The sequence below is a fragment of the Ornithodoros turicata genome, chromosome 1, assembly GCF_037126465.1.
Source record: "Ornithodoros turicata isolate Travis chromosome 1, ASM3712646v1, whole genome shotgun sequence".
Classification (NCBI taxonomy): domain Eukaryota; kingdom Metazoa; phylum Arthropoda; class Arachnida; order Ixodida; family Argasidae; genus Ornithodoros; species Ornithodoros turicata.
This window is the reverse complement of record NC_088201.1, coordinates 32,058,460-32,072,800: the sequence shown is the minus strand read 5'-3', so window position 1 is coordinate 32,072,800 and position 14,341 is coordinate 32,058,460. Positions and strand designations below refer to the sequence as shown.

At 42.7% G+C, this 14,341-nt stretch overlaps 1 protein-coding gene across 1 annotated transcript in view; it reads left to right on the top strand.

Annotated features, from left to right (window-relative positions):
- LOC135377893 (protein FAN-like) overlaps positions 1–13,555 on the top strand; it is a 54,886-nt gene extending 41,331 nt beyond the window's left edge. Inside the window, exons 27-32 of the mRNA XM_064610629.1 lie at positions 3,528–3,589; positions 5,147–5,342; positions 7,525–7,563; positions 12,893–12,995; positions 13,067–13,176; positions 13,232–13,555. Of these exons, the coding sequence (XP_064466699.1) occupies positions 3,528–3,589; positions 5,147–5,342; positions 7,525–7,563; positions 12,893–12,995; positions 13,067–13,176; positions 13,232–13,329 (608 nt within the window). The 3' untranslated portion in view covers positions 13,330–13,555. The remainder of the gene's footprint in view (positions 1–3,527; positions 3,590–5,146; positions 5,343–7,524; positions 7,564–12,892; positions 12,996–13,066; positions 13,177–13,231) is intronic.
- The last annotated feature ends 786 nt before the right edge of the window (positions 13,556–14,341 follow it).

The window sequence follows — 14,341 nt, the reverse complement described above, 5'->3', positions numbered from 1 at the left end:
AGTAGACACAAATGAAGGTAATGTGCAAAGCACTATAACCCTGTATTTCGGAAAATAAACATCTCAGGAAAGTTTCATTGTTTATAGCGCTCCTTGGGCCTTTTCTTTCCTGCACACCTCGATTTATGAACATTTTTGGTGGGAACGGTTGGTGTTAATATATCGTGGGTTGACTGAATGAATATTAGCAAATTTAGTCTCTGAACATAGAATTGAGCACTGTATAAGTGGTTAATCTTGCGGTCATGATAGTACCGTATTTTTCGGTGTATAACGCGCGCTGATGGTATTGCACTCACCGCCTAAAATTAGCGAAAATTGAAAAAAGTTCGGTGCACAACGTGCACCACAGTTCGGGGAATATTGACTGTGTTGCACCATGGAGCTTCTCTTGTTAGAGTGCTAGAAGTCTGAGCCTTTGTTAGGACAGCAGGGGACACAGGTACAAATATTTAAGTGCAGTGCAATCCTGTTAATTCTAACTTCTGGATACAATTGGAACTGACACACAGGGCCCGTCGAAGTCCTGTGTTTTTGAATTTGGGGAAAACGCCCGGTAATTCTGACGCCTGAACGTGCACGACAGTATATTTGATTAGATTTCCCAGTCATGCCCGACTACTCTTTGGTCCTGCAGTGCCTGACCGTGTGTCGACAGCACGATGGACGGTGCGCTGCTGGTGTATCGGTGACATGTTTACATATTTCTTACAAGTCTGTAAAGGCGGTACTTGTGCCAGAAGAAAGAGGAGCAGTAATGAATCACCGTTATGGTGTGCGCAAACACATCTGGCACAGAACATTGCCGCTTACCCATGGTCAGCAACGCAAGTAAGCTTCGCTGTTTTAAGGGGATCAAGACCCTTCCTTTTGACAGCTGAGCCAACAAAAAGGCATGGACGGTGGCAAATATTTTCTTGGTTTGTGGGATTTATGATTGGGTTGGGCTCAACATCGCAAGCAATATTGATAGGGTTGCAGCTGAAGAAACAAATGCAAGTGCATATAACATATTATTTTCACCCACGAGATGTTTTGATGCTTGAAGCTGTAATATGGTAATGTACGCGCTGCCAGCGCATCAGACCCTCATTGAGAGACTCTCCCTTTAATTTGAACTCCGCAGTTTGAATTAACAGGAATGCACTGCAGTATGTCAGGTATACTAAGGGTGTTACAATAAATTGCGACCAATGAGCCACTTTGACATCATAAAACTGGTTGTTCATTACAAACGACTGTTCTCTATGCTGTTTTGTCGATAGAATCAATATTTTGCACTGCTTTATTGCCTATTGCGCTATTGCCTTTACTGCCAATTTTGGAAAAATTCCTACTTTTCCAAGTACACAATATGTGTTTACCAGGGTGTCTACCAACCTGGAAAACCTGGAAAACAGGGAATAGTCAGGGAATTTTGATGTGACTGGAAAAGTCAGGGAATTGTCAGGGAATTTGGCTAAAAAGCAGCTGAAGTCAGGGAAAATCGCAGACAAGTGCTGTGATGATGGGCGGCGAATCGCGAGTGCCGACCGGTGGTTGAGAGGCGATGCCGCAGTAACATTACTGCGAGTAGCAGTTCACCAGTATGACAAGCTCTGACACAGCAAAGTAGGGTAGCCTCACTAATACTTTATAAATGGTCTGTTTTATGTTGGATCTGCTATCAAAACGTATGAGCAGGCACCAAGTTCCCTTTTGTTTTTGTCAGGAAATTCGCTTGAAATAGTCAGTGAAAACCTGGAAAAGTCAGGGAATTTGAAGGCTGCAGTTTGGTAGACACCCTGGTTTACGTTCAGGCTTTCATTAGGGTGCATATAATACATTTAATAGAAAGTGTCTTTTGTCCCCGACAAAGGGTCCATAAAGCGGGTCAACCACATTATGGAGTGTTAGAGAAAGACAGATTTTTTCAGAAAGGAAAGGAATAATCAGGAATTGGTCACATGCATAACAATGTACATTCAATGTAACTTAATTCTCAATTCTTCAGACAAGTTAAATGGCCATCACTGTGGCTGGAACGTCCTGTTCAGAACCATGTCTTTTTTGTTCTCCAAAAGCGTTGTTCTTGTGCTGCATGCAGCAAAATGTTTGCTCAGTGATGGGCCGATGCTGTTCCCAAGATACTGATGCTGTCCATAATAACTAGACAAATACATAGGCCTCAATAGGTTTGCTATCTTATTGCAATGTCCATTGTCCAAAACATGAGTTTACATGTTAATGGGGCGCGACTGTGTATGGTCTCAACAGATGAGGGGACCATCACTACTGTTGTGATGTGGCTCATTTGTTTAGTGAGGTGGGGTAAAGGAAATGTTACCTCTTTCTACAGTACATCAGCTCACATGCGCCATTTTAATTTATTCACGAAGTAAAGGCTTTGATGCTAATTTAATTTCCTCTTACTTGTGCAGTACACAATTATGCTGATACCCCTGTAGTATCTGTAAATGGGACCTCTCTCAAACTGAACTATCCCAGCCTATCAAGCACAACGGATGCTATACCAAGGTGTCGCATCAGGAGCTGTATCGTTGTCTTGACCTGGACAAATCCAATCTGATGTCTTAATAATGTAGCCTACTATAGTTCATTTGAAACTGATCTAACATCCTATTACCAAGTAATCCAATCTAACATTGTACCTATGTGCTATGCAAACTTTTAAAAGTTTGAACTTGCACATACCACATCAATCAAATTTTTCTAAGCATCAGTTTTTTTACTCACACCTTGCAGTGCTATGCATGTACGCTATGAAGTATGCTTCTCTAAGCTTTGTATGAGAAGTGCCCGTCAACATGATCGAATTTTGTATTCAGAATTTAGAATGTTTGTACACCAGTAGTCATAATAAATCTGACTTTCAAAGAAGACCAAATACTGGGTGCACTGTAAATACTGAGATATACCTTCACACCTTGGTGATGGAAAGTTGTAGAAGACCATGCACTTTGTTCAGTGACTGGGTTTTATGCATTCAAAATTAAAGTGTAAAGGTATGTAAAGTGATATCCGGTGGGGACAACAATCCCTTTAAAAGGGCTTGTGATCCTTTTATTCAATATTCTGAATTCTGACTCTGAATCTGGTCTTGGTTTTGCTAGACAACATGTAGTCACTGAAAATGAATTCTGTCTTCGTACTGTCTCCTCATTCATCGTTTGACAACGTTCACATCCAAACTTGCCTGGAACTGCTGCGGTCTTTGTCTCGACCATGGACTATCCCAGGGTCACAGCACTGTGGGCATCATCATCCATTCATCTTATTTCTGTTGTATTAGTGAAATGTGATTTAAAGGCAGAAAGAGAGCCATAAATGTGGGAAATGCTTGGGTACACTACTCTCTGCACGCAGTTTATGAAAACTTGTCCTGTGAAGGTTATAGGCACGTGGTGTGATGTGACTGTCTTTTCATTTCTTGTGTGTGTGCCGGCACTTGCAAATGAAAGGAATCAGTGCTTCAGTGCTTATCGTCGTCATCTTGTCTTTTTCATGTGGCCTTCCAACTACCACAGTGTGTGATATTTCGTGGAAAAATGGTGTGCTTGCAACTGCTTCCTGGGACTCAACAGCAAAAGTAAATGTTACTGTTTTGTACTGCAGCTATCCAGCTTTTCATATTTGGAGGTTCAAGCTATGAGTAAGCATGCACATGTATTTTAAACTTGGAATATAAATTGAGTTGTCCATTGCAGTTCTCTTTCTCAGAAGTATGGACATATTGACTTGCACACTACTAGGGCTAGAAGCTTTCTGGTAATATGGGGTTGCATCATATTTTTGTAAGGACAGAAGAAATATCAACAAAAAACACAGTGACAACTGTTCAAACAGCAATATTGTCATTGGAGACCATGGTGTGTGATGGCTTCTTTCGCTTTTCTACTTTGCAAAGCAGATTGAGACTGGGGGCTGTCAATAGTTTTGACGCACGTTAGTGGTAGTACTTGTCTGCTTGTACACAACAAACAACCATTAACATGCATCAACTGTGGTTGAGCAAAGCAAGAAGTGAGAGTAATATTTTTTGTGTGCTCTCGACTGTCTTTTTGGAAAGCTTCATGTTTATGTTTCTGCTGTGAATGTTTCACTGGAAAGAGGTGCACATTAGTGAATTGTATCCACTAAGAAAGTATGCGTTACTTTCGCTTCAAGATTGACGAGGCACAAAATCACATTGCACAGGAAATTGTGTCGTCTGAGACTGAATCATTGGAATTTGAACTGCAATTACGAGTGCAAGTGCAAAGTGCAGACAAGTGCAGTTGGAATGTACAAGGTTTGCCAAGATAATATTTGGGGTTTGTAATGGAGATAAAACATAAAAACAGCGTTTGAAGCTAAAGTAGACGTTAGAGGACGTATTATGTACCAAAATTTTATATCGACACTGCCACTTGGCCAGTTTCTCTGCGGATAAATTGTGGAAATTAAAAAAACGCCGCTGCCTTAACATTTCCAATCGGCTATACCTGTGTTTCAGCTCCCTCCGTCAGATGTCAACCCTGTCGAATGTAGCGTCGCAGACAATATCGAAACCATATTAACGCGATATGAGAAGTTTAGTTCCACTTGTTCACTTGGTTTCGATATCGTCTGCAACGCCACGTTTGACCGTGTCGTCACCTGACTGAAGGAGCCACCTGACTGAAACACAGGTACATATAGCCGTTTTTTTAATTTCCATGATTTATCCGCAGAGAAATGGGCCAAGTGGCACTATCAATATAAAATTTTGGTGTATAATACGTCCTCTACATCTGCTTTAGCTTCCAGACACTGTTTTTATTTGTTTTATCTACGTTACAAACCCCAAAGTTTATCTTGGCAGGCCCTGTATACTTAGGATTCCGGGTTTTTATTTATTTATTTATTTATTTTTTCATATTCGGGGTGTTTTTTTTCATAGTTTATTTCTTCTATAAATAAGATAACGGGTCAATGAGTGCACTGCATTATTGAAGAAAATGTGAAATGAGACTTAGGGACAAACAAAGTAGGAAAATGATGTCGCAGTGGAATAGGAAGACATGGCTCCAGGGAAATCGGGTGCGTTTGTGTTGGTTTCATGTAATTTTGCTGTAGAAGCTGAGTGAAAAGTATTTCATAAGGCTGGCACATTCGTATTTTACAGATCTGGTCATTCAGGCCCAAAGAAACTCGCCGGGGTAGTACCACTGCTCGCCTGCAAGCAGAGCTGGAGCATGAGTCTGGTGTAAGCTGTGTCGATTTGAAGGAAGATGATGCATGCCAACTCACCTCAGGCACTGTAGATGGTTGTGTAACAATCTGGGATCTCAAAAGTTCTTCGTGCATTGGACGTTTTGAGAGTGGGTTTCTTCTTTCACTGTTATCATTCATTCAGTTGTACTCCACTGTCTGTAGAAACAAGCTACTACCACAACAGCTCTTGCACACTGCCTGATTGTACAAAGTTTGACACACAAATGTTCCTTCGAAGTTATTGCAGACATTGACACACACTTTATGAGATGCCCTTGCAGCTCACTAGGATGTGACATTCTCCGTACAGTAAAATTTGCATGGCGACTTTCGAGGGAGGTCATGAAACAAAGTTATTGCTATATGTGAGAAGGCTCATCAGTCATAACAGATTATTGCACATGGCTGTTGACATGGATCCGTGAGGAAGCAGCAGTTGTAAGTGGCATTAGAAATCTCAGGAAGCATCTGTAAAAACCCGTTAGTGAGTGACCTGTAAGTTTGTGTGCATGAATGACAGGAAAACATGAAAGATGAAAGTCACTGAAAAGGTTAGCCAGCTGTAGGACTCGAACCCACATCTTCTGGAGTCCTACAGCTGGCTAACCTTTTCAGTGACTTTCATCTTTCATCGTTAATTTCTTAGGCAAATTGAGGCTTTGTATGTATTTGTCCCTTCTATGTTGTTCCAGCCTCAGAACATCAGTTCTTTCATGGACAGGAAAACATGTCTAGGTTAAAATAAGGTTGCTACTGTGAGATCTTCATCAGGGACCATGGAAACTGTTTAGTACCTTAAGAAACAATATCAAGTGTTAAAATCTTGGCCAGTTGGTATAACGTAGTTAAAAGCTATAAAACCCTCCTGCTGGGCACCCCAAAAAAGGCAGCACAGATACAGATATTGAATGCACTTCGGTGCCTGTGTCCGTGTTGTCCTGTTTATGTACCCATTGCTGGGGTTTTATTGCCTTTAACCATATCAAGTGGCAGTGCACTGGTGAGGTTCCATTGTATAGAGCCCTGTACAGTGCTGGACAAAAGTTTACAGAACACGCTCTGGTGCATTCCTTCCTCAGAGTGACACGCTAGCAGCGAATGAGACCGTACGGACTTAGACATGTGCATTGATAACCCAGTCACCTGTGTGCAAGTTCGTACGGTACCATTCGCTGCTAGCGTGTCACTCTAAAGAAGGAATGCACCAGAGCGTGTTCCGTGAACTTTTGTCCAGCACTGTACCATGTTCATCTACAAGAGATATGCCACCTTGTAGAGCTAAGTCAGGTGACTATACGATTGGAACACTGTAGCAATTTGGGCTTGTTGGTGACAGTCCATTTTAAAAGTGATAAAACAGTGCTTAAATGCATAAAAGGACAAAGACACGAGACAACACAGCACATGTGTATTGTCTTGGCTCTTTGTCCTTTTATGTAGTTTAAACACTGTTGTATCACTTTTGAAATACCACTATACCATTGCCTCATGCATTGGTTAAGGATGAGGTGAGGTTGCAAGTTTGCTTTTGAGAGAGAGTGTGTGCACATGTGCAAAAATCATGCTAATTGGACATCTCAGGAGGTCATCATATTTGCACATGATTAACTTCAGGGGAGACCAGGGAGAAAATTTCAACTCTCTGAGCTTCGTGTAAGTTGAATGCACTGCATGACGGTAAGGTGACAACAGAGATCACAAAAAGAATTGAGGTCAAGGCCTATTGGACAATATGCAAACTTATGGTACTGCAGTCAGATGCGTGATGTGACCTCATTGGGACTTTTACTATTTAATTTACCATGCAATAAATAACATCCTAATGTGTGGGATATCTTGCTCCAATCTGTAGGTCAGGCTTTACCGCACATCTGAGTTCTATGTAATTTTAGTTGTTTGTTGTAACTCTCCGTAACACCGTAATTCTTATAAAAGTGGCCAGTGCACTGCAAGCCATATAGTATTACCAAGATGGAGAAACAGTCTTAAGAGTGGAAGCATTCTTATTGGGATTAGTCACACCTAATAGCAGAGGTGGCTTCCTCCTTAAGCTGCTGTCTGCTACAAAAGCCTCATCAGGCAACCTTTTAGAGTGCTTTGGAATGTGAAGCAGGTGACAGTACTGAAAGGCCTTATTGTTACTATGACACTTGAAATAGTTTCCACATCAGATGACTGGGTGTGCACTTGGTGCATACAGCGTGCTCACATAGACGCTCACTTTTGTAACACTGTTGTAACGTTCTTCTGCATGCATCATTGTTTAAATGTGAACTTTTTTTTTTCCAGTTCACTCAAGCACTGTGACATCTGTTGCTTTCAATCCTGGTAAGTCTTTGGGAACAGGTGTATGAAAATTTATAGTTTAGAGAAGCTTCCATAATGGGGAGCTATTGAGCTGTGCTGTCTTGTATATCTCGTACATTCTTTTTAATAAAGAAGCAAGTACATACAGGGTGTTCCACCAAACGTGTTAAAAAAATCTTATTAAAAAGTCTACGTGTCTGAACATTATGGGGTCAGCACTATTTATTAGAGCTGGGCGAATAGCAAAATTTCCATTGCGAATAGTTCATGAATATTTCACCTACACTGCGACTCGAATCCGAATAATTTCTTCAGATGGTGAATCAAATTCGAATAATCAGAAAAGGCCCAATTCGAATATCTTTGAATACCTCATGGTGAAGTATTTTGTGGTGTTGTGCTCATTAAATTATTCGGCTCCAAACGTGAGCCTTTTCACCCAGCATAACATATCGTGAGAGAAGGATCCCACTGTGTTGTGTATGGTAGACTGCATTAGTTGGATGAACTGCATTGAGAGTTAGTCAACATGTTCCATGCAGCCTGCTTTGTGTGCATCTCCTCATTTCTGTGTTTACATTGTGAATTTCCTGTACTTTTTCTAGAAACTGCACATATTTCCATCTCTTACTAATATAACTCTGAAAGTTGGGAGTACATTTACTGGAACCTGCAGTGTCCAGAGTACAGTGTTGACCATGAGCTCACAGAATTTGCAGACTTTAGTGACAGAAAATTGTGAACTGTGTAAAGCGGGGTTCACCTAACCCTTGGATGTAATGAGGTGAAGCCGACTTGCAGAATGGCGACAGCGATACCTCGCTTCAGAACTTTTCGAAAAATATTCGAAAATTTCCAATGCTGAAAATAAGTTGCGAATAGCATCAGATATTTGTTTCATGTTCAAAAAGTCGGGCAGCCGCTCAACACGTTTTTGCGCATAAACTGCGCCTGCATTGATTGCAGTCTGCAAAAATCTGATATGTGAGGTGTGGCTATTAAATAATGAGACTTGAGAGAAAAAGCTTATTTATTACAAAAATATTCAAACTCAATTGGTGTCTCCTTCAACATACTCCCCTCCCCCGATTTATACAATGTCCGACACAAGTTTGCCATTGTTGGAAACAATGCTGCAAGTCATAAAATGTTAGCTCCTTCAGTAGCGTTGCCGTTTTAGCCTTGAGGTCGTCCACAGTTTGGAAATGGGTTCCCTTCAATGTGAATTTCACCTTCAGAAGCGGGAAAAAGTCACACTGAGCTAAATCCGGAAAATAACGAGGGTGGTTCAGCACAGGGATCTTCGGATCGACAAGAAACTGCTTCACCGACAGCGCGTTGTGAGCTGGAGCATTGTCCTGATGGAGAATCCACGAGCTGTTCTTCCACAGCTCCAGGCCTCTTTTTTCCTCACTTTCTCACAGCTTTGTCAGGATCTGTACATAATAGTGCTGATTCACTGTCTGACCCCGTGGTACCCATTCAGCCATGACCACACCATTGATATCTGAAAGAACACTCAGCTATGCCTTCACCTTGCTCATTCTTGCCATTCCAGTGCATGGATTGCCTCTGTTTCTGAATCGTACTGAAAAATCCAGGTCTCATCACCTGTGATGATGCTTTCCGGCAAGTGAGGTTCCGCCGTGATTCGTTCCATGAAGCCTGTGCACGTGGTTTTACTGGGCATCTTTCTCATCTTGATTGAGGTTTCGGGCGACAAGTTTGGTGCAGACCTTGTGCATGTTCAGCTGTTTGTGCAAAATTTGTCGTACAGTTTCTTTATCGACATTAACCATTTCTGCAATCATCCAAATGCTCAGGTGGTGATCGTTGCGAACAATTGGTTGTTTTCTCAACGTTTTTCTGTTGTTGCTGTGACGGGCTGACCTAGTCTTTTATCATCTTCGTTTTCCCATCCCTAGGCAAACTACCACTCAGACACTCGGGCACGTGATATCGCATTATCACCGTACACCTCTTGCAACAGCTTCAAGTACTCACTTCACAAGATTTCTTCAGTTTCGCTAGAAAGAAGGAAAAAATTTCAGGTTTATCCGCTGCTCCACTTTGGCACCCTCCATGGTTCCGGGAACACGACTCTGTACCCTTCCTTGTAATGGACTTCAGCAGATGGACAATGAGGGACAACAAAACGCGGCTTGTCGGCGCTCGTCGTGGAAGGTTCAAGGTCACTAAACTGTGCATGCGCTTCCCCGTCTGCGAGGTACACTTCCTGCAAGATGTGAAGTCTCGTTATTTAATAGCCACACCTCATATTTCTGATAAATGTCTCATTGAGAGTCATTCTCCACAGAGAACTCGTATTTCCACACGTCACATGAAACGATGCAATTCTGATACATGAAGCCGAAAGAAACCTTGACTCCAAGAAAAGTATACGCAGAGAGACAAGGTGACTGCGCTTTTCTCGTGCTGGGAACACTGAGCCATCTGCTTCCTGTCGCACAAAAATACGACAAATGCAAAAAGAAGCACAACCCCTCTGGTTTTCTTATGGCCCTTTGACGTTAGTGGTACTCTTGCTGGTGCGTTCCCCACATAGGATGTGCAGACTTCCATGTCTATATTTAAATCATCAAATTAACCCTTTGAAGGGTGGACAAAAATTACAATTATGTGCCGAAATGGGTAAGGCTTCATAAGCAATATACACACCTGCTGAATCGTGAAAGGTCATTTATCGAGTATTCCTATGAATAGCCTGTAGGCCATTGAAGGTAATATTGCTTGGTTACTTTGGTTATGTATACCAGAAAATGTTGTTTTTCAACTTGTCTGCAAAGGTTCACAAGAATGTGGTACTACTTGAAAGCAGGCTGTACGCAGGTGCCTTTGTCGTACTCAACACACATGAATTCGGTGTCCTTCCGTAGCTGAGTGTTCCGCGTTGCTTGTTGGCACAGGTGAAGAGCCACCTGAGTGTTCGGCATCCCTGTGCAGCTGTATGGAGTACGGGTGATGCGCACCCTCCAGTGATATTACCAGTATACTTGTAAAAATAGGCCACAGATGGCACTACAGTTCCCCGGAGAAGCCTCGAGCAGCCAAACATCACTCCCAAAGCAGTGCCACAGCACCATAAAGAGAGAGCGTGAAAATTCGAATCGAGACCTTCGGATGCACTAGTGTGCCCGTACCCACAGTGGCACGGTCATTCCAGACGCACCGGTGCACCCGTTATCCTGCATCTTCACATCGATCACCTGGTGTCTAGACTGACGATGGCACTCAAAACCGTTAAAGGGAACTACTAAGCCCCTCTGGCGGGAGACAATATTTTGAGACATTTAGGGCTAATGTGGTCAAGGCAGTCAAAATGGGTGGTTATCAGTTCAGGCTTATATGTTCTGGTGGCTGCTTAGTGTCTGCTGCGAACGGAAATACAGTGTGTGTGCAGATAAACCTAACTGGCATTTGCGCACTTACCTCGTTGTCTACTTAACTGACGAACTTCCGGTGGCGCACGATGGCGCATTTACCGTATGCGTGCGAAATCTACAGAAAAATCGTGGATGCCATGCTCAGCTTAAAAAATAAACACAGTTACGAAAACGTCAGCCTCCGTGCATCAGAATAGGGCAACATGGCAGACGCAGGAGAGTTGTTCAAATACCGCTAGGGGCAGAAATTTTAGTGCAGAAATCGAAACGATGTCCCACACGGATGCTCATCGGTTGTGCCCCTAGTGGTACTTGCACATAACTCTCCTAAGTCTGCCATGCACTACCATGCGCTGGCACGGCTGCCCTATTCTAATGCACGGAAGCCGCAGTTTTCGTCGCTCTGTTTATTTTTACGCTGAGTATGGCTTCCACAATTTTTCTCTGGATTTCGCACGCATAAATGTGCCATCGTGCGCCACCGGAACTTTGTCAGTTAAGTAGACAACAAGATAAGTGCACAAATGCCAGTTAGGTTTATCTGTCATAAAAAAGCCCGGCCAACTCCCAGCGCGCAGTGTCAGACTCCCTGTACTAGCGCACGTTAAAAAATCGTTATGAGCGTTAAAGAAAGGCCACCCTTGAGAAATTTTTTGTACACATTTGTGAGACATTCGGATATAGTTCTGCGGTGGTTTCAGCGCTCTAACTAGTCTGCTGACTTTCCAGACGAATGTTAGCACAGTTGCCCCTGAAGTCTGCCCATGACCTAACCACCCTGTTCCCCACTCCTTCCTGATGTCCTCTCTCCATCTGTCCACATTTGTACGCTGCTCATAGCCACAGTTGCTTCGCGGTGCTAACACGAAATAAAAAAATATAATAAAAATATAATAAAAAAGTAACTATAGTCGCGTTCAATTTAAGAAGGAAAAGAAATCTGGTCTGTCAGCTCTCAAAATATTACTGCGCTGCAGTTAAGATGGCTGGGCACAAAGACGTCACTCTCCCTCCTCTGCCAGATAATGTAATCCATCACACACACAATGTGCTTCCGTATTGGCTGTTAAGACTGGTCGCATGACACTATGCGAGCCCTCCCCCATGGTGGCGCTGCAGCATTTCTGCTGGCATGCTATTGTCTCCTTACCTACAACGGTGTATATAGATGAGACTAGATTTCTTTTCCTTCTTAAGTTGAACACCAGTGTAGTCTGCCAATGGCACTTTTTTCTCATCAAAGTTCTGCATTTTTGCTGAAACAGCAGACTTTCAAATAAAAATAAATGGTTGAAGGCAGAAGTCCTGAACTTTTTTAATGGAATATATTGGTCCTTCTAAAGCAGAAAAATGTGCTTTCACAGTTCTCTCGCATCTTATGGCTTAGGAAAAAATGCTGAACCTTGCACAGTTTTCACGTATTTCATTCAGGGGAAACGGACAAACCAGATACTCGAGCGGAGTGCGGACACGGGTGGAAGTTGTGTGAACCTTCCTCAAGGCAGCGCTTTTTGAATTTTTCATCAATGTAATGTGGTGGTGGCTCTGCAGCCAGGCCAGCGCACCCAACTTCTTGCTCCGGCGTTGGATCTTGGAGCTGCCTGGTGGTCGTTCTATGCGGTTCCGGCAAAAATATTTCATGTGGTACATCGTTGAGTCATAGGCAACAACATAAAAAATTTTCGTGGAAATCGGGCAGTGGTCGAGCCACGCGATCGAGACACTTGAGCTGGAACGACCCAGTTCCATTTGTGTTCTCTATCCAAATCGCAATATGCTACGGTCAAAGTGGGTTACTTGCTGTCGGACTTTTCATTGTATAAGTCATTTTTAAAAAAATCATGCATCCCAAAATCCATTAATTTGGAGTAATATGAGATATATAACCGTAGAGTAAAGTACCACAGTGACAATTATAAATTACAAATTGTTTCCTTCAATTTCAGATGGCAGTAAGATTGTATCATGCAGTGACGACCAAACATTAAAAGTGCTAGACGTTCAAACTGGAACTATCCTGTTTTCCAAGGATGCTGGGAGTGAATTGAGGTGAATTGTAAAGGAATAATTTTCTCTCTTGTGGGTTCTGAGAAAATTCCTAAAAGTTGGTGCTCTCTCAGGTGCCTTTGCTGGGATGGAGCTACTGTTCTTACTGGTTGTGAATCTGGAGCTATCCTTACATGGGATCTTCTGAATGCCGAGCTTTTAAAGGAAACGCCAGCACACAATGGTGAACAACTTGAATGACAATGGCAAATATGTGTTGACAGTTCTGTACTTTACAGGTGCTGTAACCTGCATAACAGTATCCCATGATGGCAACTTCATTGCCACTGGAGGGGAAGATAGAAAAGTTATAGTTTGGCAATCATCTGAAGTGTAATAGTTGTGCCTTATACTCAATTTTTGAAGTATTGACATTTGTCAACGTTTATTGAGGTCATAACTTTGTGCTCATGGTGTCAAACGCTGTGAACAATGCCAAGGTGGCTTTGTATACACTGCTGTTTTGCAAAAAGAAAAACTTTACTCAGATTGCTTTATGTGAAGTCCATGAAACTGTATGTCTGCAAACTTCTGAATTTTGAAAACATTCCATAAGAAAAGCAGTGAAGTTTTGTTGTTCCTTCTTGAAGTCCCCCAAAAATGACCATGTAGTCTGTTTTGTTCAAGCATACGTAAACGAACCATGAAGAGATCCTCAAGCTTCTAAGCATATGTAATGCATTCCTGGATGCTAATACACTCACATACTTGTAAAGTCTCCTTATTGTACAGACGCGCCCTTCAATCCCCCGAAAAATTGAGGCCTTCGGCTTTTTTTCTCCCATTTTCCTTTAAAAGTTGCCCAAACGTACGCCTGAAGAATTAGACAGCCCGTAACACGTTTTCCGCTGAAGGCTGGGTTGGTGGAATCCCAACAAAGTCGTAAGGAGGTGAGCAGCGAACTACATATGGCCACGTGACACATGACCATCCATGGCTGGAGGTCGTGACAGACTGCGTGTTTCATTGTGCTTCTCGAGAAGATGTGCTATTGTCCTATCGCCAATTCAGTCTCGTACAGTCATTTCGTTTCTTCCTATGGCATTCTGCAAACAGAAGGAGTGTTCCGCATGTGTGCCAAGTGCCTTTTCATGGGTTTTCTGGTTGAGCACAACCTGCCGCGGAGCGTAAGCGACCACATGTGACCGCTGTTCCAGAAGATATTCCCAAAATGTGACGAAGTGAAGCGCTACAGGTGCGGGCAAACAAAGGTGACTGCCATTATCGGTGAAATGGCTGCGTCCGCGAAAAATGCAAAGTTGGAGAGCCAGTTGACGACGCGTCTTTGCATTTGCAGTCGACGGAAGCAACGATAGTGGGTCGCAGCTCCACCCGATGGTGGCTACGTG